General features: G+C 39.9%; 1 protein-coding gene across 1 annotated transcript in view; it reads right to left on the bottom strand.

Annotated features, from left to right (window-relative positions):
• Nucleotides 1–275: 275 nt before the first annotated feature.
• The window catches only part of scin (scinderin), a 107,382-nt gene continuing 91,886 nt past the window's right edge, over nucleotides 276–15,771 (bottom strand). Inside the window, exons 14-16 of the mRNA XM_043689846.1 lie at nucleotides 9,971–10,048; nucleotides 6,400–6,460; nucleotides 276–700 (exon numbers count right to left, since the gene is read on the bottom strand). Of these exons, the coding sequence (XP_043545781.1) occupies nucleotides 528–700; nucleotides 6,400–6,460; nucleotides 9,971–10,048 (312 nt within the window). The 3' untranslated portion in view covers nucleotides 276–527. The remainder of the gene's footprint in view (nucleotides 701–6,399; nucleotides 6,461–9,970; nucleotides 10,049–15,771) is intronic.

Here is a 15,771-nt window from a genome sequence, read left to right on the forward strand (position 1 = left end):
ATACGCTAGTTAGGAACCAAGTGGGTGAATTTTAAATTACATTGTAACTTCAGAGGTCGAGCTGTGGAAACTGTGGCGCATTGAAGCATACCACTGTAAAAATTCACCTCTCTAGTGCTCTGATTTACAATGAAAATGAAGGCTTTATGCCTTGATTTTTCTTTTATGCAGAATGTGTAATGATAAATGTGACACTTTAAATTATTTGGCTTATTTTCGTTCATTAGCTGTGTTGATAGCTGTAGGATTTAGGTCCTTGAATATGGATGTAAACATTTTTCTTTCTCAACAGCTGCTTTTATTATTTAAATGCAATCATGGAATCGAAATAACATGTGACAAAATTTAACAGATTACAAATTAACAAAAGCACACCAAAAGCATTAGAAAAACAACAAAAATACTTTCAAATTTGGAATTAAGCAGACATTTTGTATTATTATTATTATTATTATTATTTTGGCTACATACTTTTGAAGAACATTTGCAGTTTTTCTTCAAGTGCCAAACAATCAGCGGCTGGAACTCTATGACACTTTGAGTGAAGCCATAACTTTTGTCATGCTGTCTCCTGCCCATTTGTTTGAGTCCCAGGCGAGGAACCAACCTGTGAACGTTGGGGGCTCATTCCCTTGTTTCACTATAACAATTGGAGTCCTTTTGTCCCTTCCAGATGGATCTGAATCAATGTAATGTTTTGCTGATATGGGAAAGAAAACAGATCAATGTCATAGATTGTGCAGTAAACAATGAATGTTTTGTTCATGTGCATTTTCCTAATAAAGATCTGTACATCTCCTTGAGAATGGAAACTGCAAGAACTGTGGATGCTGTAAATCAGAAACAAAAACAGAATTTGCATGGAAAAGCTCAGCAGGTCTGGCAGCATCTGTGGAGAGAAATCAAATTAATATTTCGGATCCTGTGATCCTTCCTCAGAACTCAGTTCTGGAAAGGTCACTGAACCTGAAACATTAACTTCAATTTCTCTTCACAGATACTGCCAAACCTGTTGAGCTTTTCCAGAAATGTTTGATTTTGTTCTTGAGAATGGATATTTGATCACTTTCAGTGCTTTGCAGTGACTGCCTTAGTCACCTCCAATATTTTTATGAAAGAACCAAAAAACCTATGAAATTGCAATAATAAATTTAAATATCTGGAGATTTCCTGATCAAAGTCATACTTGGAGCATTGGTAACAGATCCATATTCAAAAATATAAAGAACCATAATATAGAGTCATAGAGACGTAAAGCATGGAAACAGATCCTTCGGTCCAACCCGTCCATGCCGACCAGATATCCCAACCCAATCTAGTCCTACCTGCCAGCACCCGGTCCATATCCCTCCAAACCCTTCCTATTCATATACCCATCCAAAAGCCTCTTAAATGCTGCAATTGAACCAGACTCCACCACTTCCTCTGGCAGCTTATTCCATACACGTACCACCCTCTGTGTGAAAACATTGCCCCTTCGGGCTCTTTTATATCTTTCCCCTCTCACCCTAAACCTATGCCCTCTAGTTCTGGACTCCTCGACACCAGGGAAAAGACTTTGCCTATTTACCCTGTCCATGCCCCTCATAATTTTGTAAACCTTTATAAGGTCAGCCCTCATCTTCCGACGCTCCAGGGAAAACAGCCCCAGCCTGTTCAGCCTCTCCCTACAGCTCAAATCCTCCAACCCTGGCAACATCCTTGTAAATCTTTTCTGAACCCTTTCAAGTTTCACAACAGCTTTCTGATAGGAAGGAGACCAGAATTGCATGCAATATTCCAAGAGTGGCCTAACCAATGTCCTGTACAGCCGCAACATGACCTCCCAACTCCTGTACTCCATACTCTGACAAATAAAGGAAAGCATACTATGAAATACTACAAAAGTGCTTCAATCTTCAAACAAGAGATATTTTCTGCAAGGAGTAAGGAGGGACAGGTGTATCTGAAAATACAATATAGGAGCAGAAATTGGTCATTCAACCCCTTGAATCTGATCCACCAGTCAACAAAATCATGGCTGATTATTTTGTGTTTTCAATTTTACATTGCCACCTACCCCCAGAGCACTTTTGATTCCCTTGCCTTTAAAAGTATTCAATGACCCCACCACCTCCACCTTCTGAGGGAAAGTTCCAAATTCACACAACCCTCAGAGAGAAAGATTTCCTCATCTCTCTGTTGAAACAGAGACTCTTAATTTTTAAACAGTGACCCCAGTTCTGGACTTACCCACAAGAGGAAACAACCTTTTGTCAACCAAGTCACCACTCACTCTTTGAAATTCTAGAGGAAACAAGCCCAGGCTGTCCACCTCTATAGTTTTTAAAAAAACTCACTGACTCCAGGGTCAATTTAGTGACCCTCCGGTGAAGCACCTCAAAGGCAGTTATATCTTTCCTTAAATAACGAGGCTGAAACTGTACACAATATTTGTGATGTGGTCTCACCCCCATTACTCTACAAAACCGAAGCAGAACATTCTTACTTTTATGCTCAGTTTCTCTCCTAACAAAGGTTAAAATTTCATTTAACTTCTTAATTGCATGTTGTACCTGGGTTACCTTTAAAAGAGGTCTTTAAAGAGAAAATCTAAACAATTCACTACAACAGCAAGGTATGTGATGTCAAGATACTAGATCCATTTAAGAGGTAATAAAAAACTGGTTGGGTTGTTTTTAGGTAACCAGGCATCTTGGGCCAAGCAAAGTTAATTAACAAATGAAAAGAAGATACAATAGAGTAAACCAAACAATGTCACCATGTGGCACATTCACCATGCTAAATGGGATAGACTTCAACAAGATCTAGCAACTCAAGACTTGGACATCTATGAGGCACTGTGGGCCACCAACAGCAGCAGAATTGTACTCCAGCAATCTGCAACCTCATGGCCTGGCATATCCCCACTCAACCATTACCATCAAATGAGGGGATGACCCCTGGTTCAAAGGAGAATTCAGGAGGGCATGCCAGGAACAGCACCAGGCATATCTTAAAATGAGGTGTCAAGCTGGTGAAGCTAAAAAGCAGGACTACTTAACATGCAAACAGCATAAGGAATAAATTATGGAGCTAAGCAATCACACAATTAACGGATCAGATCTAAGTGTTGTAGTCCTTCCACATCTGGTCGTGAATGGTAGTGGTCAATTAAACAGCTCACTGAAGGAGGAGACTTCACAAATATGCCCATCCTCAATGATGGAACAGCACAGCATATCAGTGCAAAAGATAAGGCATTAAGTGTAATCTTCAGCCAGAAGTGCCATGTGGATGATCCATCTCGGCATGCTCCAGTGGTCCCCAGCATCACAGATGGCAGTCTTCAATCAATTCAATTCATTCCACATGTTATCAACAAATGATTGGAGGCACTGGATAGCGCAAAGGCTATCAGCCCTAACACCTATCCAGCAATTGGACTGAAGACTTGTGCTCCAGAACCTACCACTCCCCTGGCCAAACTCTTCTAGTACAGTTACAAGACTGGGACTTATCCAACAATCTGTAAAATTGCTCAGGTATATCCTGTACACAAATAGCAGCACAAATCCAACCAGGCCAATTACTGACCATCAGTCCACTCACAATTATCAGTAATGCGATGGAAAGTGTCACAAACAATGCTAAGAGCAATACCTGATCAGCAATAACCTGTTCAGTGACACCCAGTTTGGGTTCTGTCAGGGGCCACTAGATCCTAACTATAGTATAGCCTTATATCAAACATGGAGCAAACAACTGAATTTCAGAAATGAGGCAAGAGTGACAGCCCTTCTTCATAGACCTACTACATAATTGAATTCAAATGTATTCAGCTTTAAGTAACCTCTTCAAGGGTTTATTCCAACATTTCTGGTCTGATACTAACACTGACGCTTTACTTTAAGGACATGTTATTACATCACCCTTTCCTCCTCAGGAGCACTAGTCTGTACAGCCATCTTCTTCAAAGGATTTCACTTTCCCCCCATCTCTCTCTCTCTGAGGTAAGAGTATTTTCGTTAAATTAAAAAAAAAATTCCAGAAATCTCTAACAGATGTTGAGGCTTCAATATTAACAGTGATAGGTCGCAAGACCAACAAATGTAGACAAATATCCATTGGTGATGCACAAGAATCCATTAATTCAAAGCCAGGTCTCTAAAATGTTCTGAAATAAATCAGCATGGGTGTAGATAAACTTACAAGTTAATTATTAACTTCTGACAATCAGAAAACCTACATTACTAACCAAAAAACAAAAATTACAATAGATGATATTAAATATATATATATATATATATATACACACACACATATTTATAAATATACATCATGCCACCTACCAGAAGATCTCCTGGGTCACTAGTGATCTGACATATTGAGGAAGCTTATTTTCTGCCTGTAATCATTGTATGTCAAGCATGGCCTCCTACAAGCTGTATCTCTCTGCTAATCCCCTCTATTTTATGGTGCCAAATTTCTCTCCAGTGGGCTGTTGCTATTTCAGTTGCTGTTACGTCTGTTATTGCTGCTCCTCTTGGTCCTCATCTGAGGTCCAAAGCAATCTAGTGTAAGTGGGACACATACTCTGATGGATCACAGCTTCAAAGTGCTGACCAGACATACAATCCTCCAAAGTGTAGGTATTTTGAAGTCATTTCTTAACACAAATATTGTTAACAAAGCTCTTCACACATTCTGACAAGCCAACAACTGTGAAGAGTCAGTATTTATTATCACATTTCTCTATCATGTCTTCAATATTCTCAATTTCTGCGGTATTCTTGCCTGGCTTTCACTCAGAAGTGCCAAGCAATTTGGGACACCCGCAGATGGTAAATTGCAAAAAATAATATTAATATCACTGTAATTGAGAGATTAACACATTGAAGTTGACAACCCACTTTTCGTAAGGATTTTACATGTAATCAGCCTAATGCACTGAAGTTAAGTGATGAATTGGTGGGTTGGAGTCCTAATGGGCTTGCATTTTTCTAGGGCTTAATTTTTCACCAAGCCCAAACCCACACCCACAAGTTCACCTTTGTTAAAGTTCCTCCCAGGAATTTTAGTGTCATTTTTAAAGGTTCAGATTAGAGGATTTAAAGTGGTTCTTAAATGAATGACTTTTATCTTTTAATTTTTAAACATCAAACAAAGTAGTTGTATGTGTGTCACCTGACCACATAAAATTATAGTTGTTAATTTAAGACTTATCAACCTAATGCACTGAAGTTAAGTGAGGAAGTTAGCGGGTTGAAGTCCTAATGGGCTTGCATTTTTCTAGGACTTAATTTCCCACCAAGCCCAAACCCACAAGTTCACCTATTTTAAAAGTTCCTCCCAGGAATTTTAGCATGTCATTTTTACAGGCTCAGAGTAGAAGATTTAAAGTGGTTCTTAAACAATAAATATGAATTTTATGTTGCTATTTGGATTGCTTACGGTTGTTGCAAAAGGTTGTTGAAGATCTGAGGGCCCCTAATAGTAAAAATGATACGGCTGTGCACAATGTACCTTCTTGTAGTTCAATGGTACTGATGAAATAATAATAGTTCACATGCAGGAAATAACACTGAAAGGATGTAATCATAAATTTCAGAACTATGCTTATGTAACATCATAAAAACGCCACTTGAAGGGAACTGAATTACTTTTATCTTTTAATTTTTAAACATCAAACAAAGTAATTGTACGTGTGTCACCAGATCACATAATATTATAGTTGTTAATTTAAGATAACTAAAAACAGGTGCAGAATTAAAAATTAAATCTGTGCATGCTACAGTAGGAGAAATAACCACAGCAAACACTGCTGTTCCATTGGGAAGAATTGCTTGCATCTCTATAGGAATTGATTGGAATAGACAGATTTCATTAGGGAAATGGTGTATTAATATTGCACACAGCAGTATAAATGGCATTATTAAATACGTTCTTGATACTGAAACTGAAAGACAGTGCCAATGTAGATTTTTACCAGTTTAGATTTATGCCAAGTTGTCTGATGCTATTCATCAAGGCTGAAAAGGAACATGTGTACAAATGAATATTTGTGAGCTTCCCATGGCTTCACTGGTAAAGCATTATGAAAGTGAATAATCCCAGTTCAATCCCTGGCCTGTGCTGATTTGGCTGAACTCAGCTGGGATAGCAGTAATGGCCTCAGGATAATGCCCAGTTCTTGTGAAATTGTATCCAAACACAAGCCTGAAATTGCAGTTGGATCAGAGGCAATATTGAAAGACAGATCAGGGTGAAGGGAATTAGGGGAATAGTGATGTTTACATCTCTGGGTCAGGTGAACCCTTTTCTATTGATCACTCCTATTGTAGCTGCACGAAATGATTCTCTATTAATCCTTATCTTTCGAAAATTGCAGTAGGAGACATAAGGAGAATTCACACTTACCTGATTTCACTGATTCAGTTTTTTCCATTTCATTGGCATCATTCCCAATCCAGACAAACACCTAATTATTAACAGACAATTGCTTTACTGACCTCAGATTGTAGTGGAAATATTTTATGCACTGCATTCATTCTTTCAAAATTATTTAAGTAGTTACTTTGCATGTTGGCAGCTATATATATCATTTGAAATACACATTAAGTGACAATGTTACAAAGGAAAACAACATGAGGAAAATGATGGAAAATGCCCAAAACTAAGCACGGTCATCACTGAGCACAATTAACACACTCTTGTTTATTGTGATATAGGTTGCATGAAATTTGCTCTGCCTGCTAACTTAAATGATAGTGGAATGCATCCTGATTCTCACCATGCTGCTGCATGCTTTAATAGGGGAAAAAAACTCCCAAGTTCTTATAAGTTGGGACCATAAAGCCAGACACTACCTCTTAGACATTCTGATTGCAGTAGGTAGTGGGAATAGTTAGGGAAAAGAATCGCCAACATACAAGAAGACTGAAGATAACACAAAAAGACTAAGTGAATACTCCAAGACTCAATGCAAGGTCAGTGGTTTGGTGCAGGAGGTGGAGAGCTTCCTTAACCAAATGGGACCAGGAGACCCTCTAGACAAACACTGAGAAAGTAATGGGAGCAGGTAGGTGGAAAAGTGAAGGATCAAGGCTTTTCTGCCAGCGATTGATGCCAGCATTGTAGCTTTAAGGATCTCAGTACAGCATTGTATATGGCTCAGAAAGCGGTCAAGGTCATTGAATGTGGTTTCAAATGTTTAATCCCATTAAATGTACCAAAGCCTAAAGTACTGCTCCATTCATCAAGCCTCCATTATCGCACAATGCCAGCTGTTCAACCATGTCAGCTATATCACCTCAACACATGGCACCACATTCACTCACAGACTTCTTTTTCTCTTACAGGACAATGTAATTTAGCACCCAATTAACAGGTGGAAACGCTTGGATGTGATAGAAGAGATCATGCTGGCCAGTGGCAGACTTGAAACCAGGCTATTGTGGTATTTTCATATCTAGTCATCGTTCTGACACTGTATATCATCTTCATATTACCATCTCTTTACATAAAACTGAAAATAGTGTTAATATTCACCTTCTGCTTTCTCCCTTCTCTCCCCTCAGCCCCATCTTTGTGCTCTTTTTCTTTCAGATATCTAAAAATTATCACCTGGCCTAGTTATGGTAGGGAAATCTGGAGTCCAAAAGGAACAAGAAACAGATGCTAAAGAACACAGTAACTTGACCTCATATTTTCAGTCACAGGTGATGTGGCACAGTGTGCAACATTCAGGGTGACATAGAAATGGGATCTGCCTGTGATAGGTCATTGGACGTGAGTGGCCTGCAGCTAGTGAATAGAAAAAGGGTAACCTGGGTGCCAGCTTTCCTGAAGCTGTGGACACACACAGGTCCTGCTGCAGAGGGCTCTGATGGATAGCATATATGAAAAAGTTGATGGGCATACAAAATGAAATGCTAGATACATTAACCAGCCTGTTGTAAAGCTTGCTCTACAAGTTGTTAAGGAGCAACTTGGCACAGGGCTTTGCCCAGAGCTTGGAGCCCATCCTTTCCAGTATTTAAGTGGTTGTAAATTCCATGAAAAAGTATGCAAACCCCAAACATGATATAGTCTGATGACTGATGTCTCAACTTCCAATGGAACTTGGGCAGAAATTCCCAATGTTTGAGTGTTGTAGTGCAAGCTGAGACAGAGATGGTGCAACATCAGTTTGGCACCATGAAAGGTCAAACTGCTACCATCATGACTGCAAAAAATACTGTTCTTAGCAGTTTTCAGGATCCCATGACAGTCCAAAGTGTTTTCCTTCAATAGATTACAGATGTGTGACTTCAGTGAAATGGTAGTGGTTACATAGAAAATGAATCTGATAACCTTTGACCTTGGTACAGTATCATTTGACCAATACTATTCCAGTTATCTGTCAACCAGTAGCCCACCCTTGCTGATAAAGTGATGCTCAAAGCCATGCTTCTAGAACCAAAATTCCTGTAAGATTATTTGTAGTCTTCTTCTTCACTGAAAGTCAATTGTCTTCTGGTAGCCATACTTTAACCACTGGTGTAGCATTGCATAGGAGCAATAGGACACGCAAAGAGAATTGCAAGGCAGGAACTATTGGAATACACAGGACAATTCGCTGACCTTTGCAAGGAATATTGAATGCATGGATTTATAAAGCTGGTTTTAAATAGTTGTTTGTGATGAGATTTTATTCAACATTTCAACAAGAGGTGGAAATCATAGAATCATAAAATCGTTGCAGCACAGATGGAGGGCATTTGACCGACTGTGTCTGTGGTGCTTCTCCCAATGAGCATCTCATTCAGTCCTCATACTTTTGCTTCATTTACTAATTACTGCAAATCTGTGCCCTCTTGTGCTCGGTCCTTTCATGAGTCTGAATATTTTCACCCTAGTTATTGTGTCCAGACTTCTCATGATATTGAATATTGGATTTAAATCTCCTGTCGGCATTCACTTCAATGAAAACAGTGCCAAATTTTCAGTTATGTCATGGTTACTGAAATTCCTCATCACTGGAACCATTCATGTAAACTTTTGCACCCTCTTCAATGTCATCTTATCTTTTCTAAAGTATGGCACCCAGAACTCAATGCAACACATCAGCTGAGGCCATACAAGTGCTGTATAAACATTTAACACAATCTCCTTGTCTTGTATTCTATGCCCCTACTGAATGTCGTACAATGGGTGATTATGCTTGGGCTCACTGGTATTGTAGTCAGATTAGCTGATACTAGATAGTCCAGCTGCAAAAGGGATGCATTTTCTTATCTCCACTCAACCTCATTCACCTTTTTCCTCTGCTTCCTGCTCAGCTGCTCACAATACGCCTGTTCTGCATTATCTGGTACCGCTCACATCCATGCTAGTCCACTGACCAATGAGTATAACATCTCAGTAAATGAGGAGAGAGCAGAAGCAATATTTCTTCCATGCCATGTCTATCAGTTCGCAAATAAAAGGGGATCTCAGCTCCACTTTATGCTACCACCCAGTGAATCAGGAAATGCATATCTCTTTCTTGCATTCATTGTGTGCGTTTTATCTTCTATGGTGAAGCCTCATAGAATGATACTAATCTTGGTGCCCTTTGCAAAACCGCAGTCAAGATCAGGAACTTACTCAATAAGGAATCACAGATGTAACCCTCTGAGATAATCTTAGGGTTGAACTAATTCAGTTTAGTTTAGGCTTTTAATTCAATTTAATTGAACTGGTTCCAGCACATGAAACACATAAAGAGGCTCAGAAGAAATGAATCTAAGGAGCAAAGTTAGCAAATAGGTTGCTTAGCAAATAGTGCTGTCTTTTTTTTTGTTGTTGTCAGGAATTAATGCCTGACTACAAACATATCAGAGAAAACCAGCAAAACCCATAAATTATGTGGGAGTGGGATGGGATCTTGGCTGAATTTTATGCCTGCATCACATTCATTGCATATATTAATTCTACTGTAGGGGTTTAAAAGACTTTCTAAACAGACCTGATCCCAAACATCCAATAACATGACATCATCTTCAGCTAAATCATCTTGTGTAAACTCCCCGGGAACTTCCTCAATCTGAAAGGAGGAAAATATTGTCACATTGCTTATCACACCACATGAAAAATATTACTGACAAACAAGTTTTGCAAAATGACAATAATGCCAGCATGAGAAGCCAGAACTATAATACAACAAACTGGATTTACTATATTTTAAACTGTACGGTTATTGCAGATTTGTTTGTATGAGTTGTTGCAGAAGCTAAGTCAGTTCTAGTCTTTGTACAGATAATAATCAAGTTGAAGTTTACAGTTGCAACATCTGAGGTAAATGCGATCTTTATGCCTGGATAATAAACAGATGACTCCCAAAAGATATTAAACAAAAACAGAACACACACTTTCAGAGAATCACAGCTGTATTACATTCAGTGTAGCTCAGAAAATTCATAAACACACAGGTCCATGTGGAATTCTTCAAATTTAATTTAAAGTAATGAGGCACAAATACCTTATCGCAGAGTTTCATGTCTCAACCAATATTGGAATGATCGATATTAGAAATAGTGGATGAGATCTGAATTCAGGATTCTGACCCCTTTCTTATTGTTTAGGATTTTTATGGTCATGGAATAAGGGTGCAGGGAGTGAGCCCTTGTGTATAGAATTGTGCAGGGGATTATTTCAGATTGTCTGCTAATTTGATGGAGTCAGGCCTGTTTTGGCAGGTGGGCTTCCTGTCACCTTGGAGGAGAAGAAAATTATGGGGAATCCCCAGTCTTAAGCAGGGAACCAAAAAATAGTCACCTGGTTGTGGAATTCTTTTATTAACAACCTTTGAAAATCATAAAACACATATCCTTGATCATTGAATAGCTGTATTTAAATTTGTACATACTTTAACAGCAATGATTGATTCGAAAGCTTTTCCAGCAAAGGTAAGTCAACCATCAGATTAATGACCGTTATGTCAGAGTTGGCATGCAATAGCATACTTATTCCAAATGAGGAAGTGCCATAGTGCATTCAAAACTATGGGAAATTCCATTGGGGAAACTCTCCTGTCATATTTTGAACTAAGATTTAAATATCCAATGATCTTTAGCTTTGAAAATAATTGTCTTGGCGTTGAACATTAAACAAACAGGAGCGTGTACTTAATTGACAATCTGCATGCAATGGAAATAAGGTATCGTCTGTACCTTATAAAATAGGTCGTACAGGGTTTCAGTTTCATTAGACTCCATTATTAACATTTCCCAGCATTTGTTTTGATAGCTAATGCTCTTATGAATGGTTGGTTGATTTCCCAGAGTGCGAAAACAGTTATCTCAAAACGGGAAGGGATATGGGGTTGTTTTCACATTTGGAATGGTTAGTATAGTTAGATAGTTTTAAAACGTTATTAAGGAATGTCTGTTGTTGCGTTGAAAGTGGATAGGTGTTTGTTGTTTTCACAGATTGATCATATTAGGTAGTGTTGTAGAACAAAGGTACCTAGGGGTTCAGGTGCATAGTTCTTTGAAATTTGCTACTTATATAGATAGGTGGTTAAAAAGGCATGTTGCATGCTTGCCTTCATTGCTTAGTCCTTTGAGTATAGTATGGGAAGTCATGTTGTAGTTGTACAGGACATTGGTGAGGCCTCTTCTGGAATACTGTGTCCAGTTCAGGTTACCCAGTTATAGGGAGGATATTATTAAGCTGGAGAGAGTTCAGAAGAGATTTACCAGGATATTGCCAAGTATGTCAGGTTTGATTATAAAGAAAGGCTGGATAGGCTGAGACTCTCTTCACTGGACAGTAGGAGGTTCAGAGGTGACCTGATGGAAGTTTATAAAATAATGAGAAGTATAGATAGAGTTAATGGGAATTGTTTTTTTCCCTAGGATGAGGGATTTCAAGAGTAGGCACCACACATTTTAAGTGAGAGGAGAGTGATTTGAAAAAGACATGTGGGGCAAACGTTTTACACAGAGGATGGTTCACGTGTAGAATGAATTTCCTGAGGAACTGGTGGATGTGGGTACTATTACACCATTTAAAATACATTTGGCTAAATGTTTGAATAAGAAAGGTTTGGAGGTATATGATCCAGGAGCAGGCAGATGGGACTAGTGTAGTTTGGGATTATGTTTGGCATGGACTGATTGGACCAAAGGATCTGTCTCCGTGCTGCATAACTCTATGACTCTCATTGAAAATGATGAATTTGGTGGTTTATGTAGAATAGGGCTGCAAAGCGGGATGACTTGTCACTGGATCCGAAACATTAATTTTGCTTTCTCTCCACAGATGCTGCCAGATCTGCTGAGTTTTTCCAGTAATTTCTGTTAACTCGTTCAGGAGCTGATACAGACACGATGGGATGAACAGCCACTTTCTGTACAGTAAAGTCTATGATTCTATCACATTGGGAGTTTTACTTTTTTTTGAAGTAGTTTCTTGGAAGAGTTTCTGTTTGTGAATATACAGGTTCTCTTGAATTGTTAAAGTCTATTTTTTATGTGCATCTCAAAGATATCTGGAGGTCCGTTCTGAGTCAGCACTAGGATAAGTGATTATGAAAAAAGTGAGGACTGCAGATGCTGGAGATCAGAGCTGAAAATGTGTTGCTGGAAAAGCGCAGCAGGTAAGGTTGAGACTGATACAAGGTGGGGGGAGGGGAAATGAGGAAACTGGAGAAGTCTGAGTTCATCCCTTGTGGTTGGAGGGTTCCTAGGCAGAAGATGAGGCGCTCTTCCTCCAGCCGTCATGTTGCTACGGTCTGGTGATGGAGGAGTCCAAGGACCTGCATGTCCTTGGTGGAGTGGGAGGTCATTTTCTGCGGGATGGAGGCAACATGAAAATGGCTTGTTGGTACCTGGGACATTAGGGGGCATGTGGGGTGGGGGTTAGGGATTGATCGCTGAAACTTTAAGGGCATGATAGTCACCACTTAAAACTGGTCCTTCTGCTTTGCATCAGACAAATATTCATACTCAGCCAACATTTATAACAATAACACTGGTTAAATTATGAACGATCAGCTGCAATGGCAATACTGACAATGAAAACTATTAGATAGAAACAATTTAAAAGATAAATGTAGAAGATTTCAAGTGATGAATCTGTAACTATTTACTTTGGTAGGCGTTCCACTGAGGGATTGTCCTTTGGAAGAAAGATTGTTGATACCATGTCTTGGAAACAAATAGTTTCTGCAGTTTGTGTGGATGACATCCTTGTGTTTTGCCATAGCTTGCGGGCAGCAAGTATGTGTTGCTGTCAATTTTCAGCAATCCATTCCACATTTTATAGAAAATGTTCCATCAAACCAGGTCAATATCCTAGTATGAAGAGGCAAGTGTACCAACCTGCCAGCCTCAACAGGTGATGAACCTGATTCAACATCATTCTGCTTTCCCAGAACAATAATATAGTGAGCAGGGTCACTTTAAAGGAGATGGGTCTGCCAATTCAGGAAGATACCAGCCTCCCCCTCATGCCATCATGCCATCTTCAAGAAGATCTGCATCTTAATTTTTTCTATACTAAGTAGATTTGTATTTCAGCATCATCCCAAAGGCACAGGCAGTCTTTCTCACTCAAATGGTAATTCCTCAAAGAGAAACTGTATCAGTGAATCAGGCTTTCCATCCTTACCTACATGTACTTCTGGCAGTTGGATAATTTATTTTGATGCTCTGCTAGCCTGAGGATACCAAAGTCATAGGTAGCATTCTGGCTGAACAAGGTAACTCAGCAAAAAGTAAGCTGGAACTCAATGCCACTCCTTATGCATTTACTCCAGAATCATTGAGGATCGGCTTTGGGATAAACATAAGTTTCACATTAACACTACAGAAGGAAATGTGGGGAAATGCTATAATGAGCAATGCTACAGAGTAAAATCTTTAAAAATGCATTTCATTTGCAGAAACCACGTTGACATTTAGTTGGCATCTTTTCTTTTACCTCTATGTGGTGGGTTTTCCAACAGGGTATCATTGTTACATGAAAGACTGAGAGCATGCAAATTTTGGAAATGGGTAACTTTCCAGTTCCTGCATGGACATTGTTAAATGTGGTAAACAAAATGATGTAAACTATCGAAACAATAACATACATCTGTTTAGTATTGCTTTGTAAAGATGATTTCAAGTGGAAATTGCAATTGAAGATTTTTATGTATGTGCAAAATGACAGAAAAATCTGCAGTGGGAAATTCCTTTGACAATGCAATGGTACATTTGCTGCATGGTACATTATATAGCCATACAAGTCAACAACTCACAAGTTGGATATTAATCTGTAATAAGGTAGCTGGTTGAAACATGCAGTTCATATGCTACAGGCAGACTTACAGGGCATCACTTTTGCCTGTTTATGTGAGGCAAGAATCAAAGCAGTCAGGACAGATTGTATCCATGATCATGTCCTGCAGCCAAGAAATGTACCAGTGGCAAGACCAGCTTCAGACAGTCTTCTCTCCACTAGAAGACGGGAAATAAATGTATACACAAATGGATCCTTAATAGCAATTTCTCAGGCACATTCCTATTTTGTCATTGGTGATTTGATCCATAGCTGTTTGGAAGATTACCAGGTAAATCCAGTTCATCGCCCAGCAGTAGCCTCGATTTTTAAAATTCATTCATGGGATGAGGGCATCACTGGCCAGGTCATTATTTAATGCCCATTCCTAGTTGGCCAGAGGGCACTTAGGAATTAATCACATTGCTGTGGATTTGGAGTCACATTTAGACCAGACCCAGGTAAGGATGGGAATATCCTTCCCTAAAAGACGTTAATGAACCAGCTGGATTTTCCCTGACAGTCAACAATGGATTATCATTAGACTCTCAATTCTGGATTTTGAATTCAAATTCCATCATCTGGTGTGGTGAAATTTAAACCAGGGATCCCAGAATATTAGAGGAGCAGGAAAATCGACATTTCGGGCAGGTATCCTTCATCAGGAATGAGGCTGGAAGCCTCTGCATAAACCACATCGTCCCTCCAAAGTATCTCATCTACATCCCGCACCTCTGCCCTCAAACCCCACCCCTCCAACCGTTCTGACCTTCCACCCCACAAATCTCCGCATAAATCGTGTCATCTGCCGACATTCCCGCCACCTACAAACGGACCCCACCACCAAGGGTATATTTCCCTATCCGCTTTTTGCAAAGACCATTCTGTCTGTGACTACCTAGTCAGGTCCATGTCCCCCAACAACCCACCCTCCCCTCCTGGCAACTGCCCCTGCCACTGCAGGAATTGCAAAATCTGCGCACACACGTGCCCCCCTCACCTCCATCCAAGGCCCCAAAGGAGCTTTCCAGATCCATCAAAGTTTCACCTGCACTTCCACACATCATTTATTGTATCCGTTGCTCCCGATGCGGTCTCCTCTACATTGGGGAGATTGGAGCCTTTTTGCAAAGCCCTTCAGGGAACATCTCTGGGACACCCGCACCAATCAACCCCACTGCCCCGTGGCTGAACATTTCAACTCCCCCTCCCACTCTGCTGAGGACATGCAGGTCCTGGTCCTCCTCCACCGCCACTCCCTCACCACCTGAAGCCTGGAGGAAGAACGCCTCATCTTCCACCTCGGAACACTTCAACGCCAGGGCATCAACTGGACTTCACCAGTTTCCTCATTTCCCCTCCTCCCACCTTACCCCTGTTCCAAACATTCAGCTCAGCACCCATTCTCATGACCTGTCCCATTTGTCAATCTTCCTTTCCACTTATCTGCTCCACCCTCCTCTCCGACTAATCACCTTTACCCCTACCCCCATCCACCTTCTC

The sequence above is a fragment of the Chiloscyllium plagiosum genome, chromosome 5 (genome assembly GCF_004010195.1).
Source record: "Chiloscyllium plagiosum isolate BGI_BamShark_2017 chromosome 5, ASM401019v2, whole genome shotgun sequence".
Taxonomy (NCBI): Eukaryota; Metazoa; Chordata; class Chondrichthyes; order Orectolobiformes; family Hemiscylliidae; genus Chiloscyllium; species Chiloscyllium plagiosum.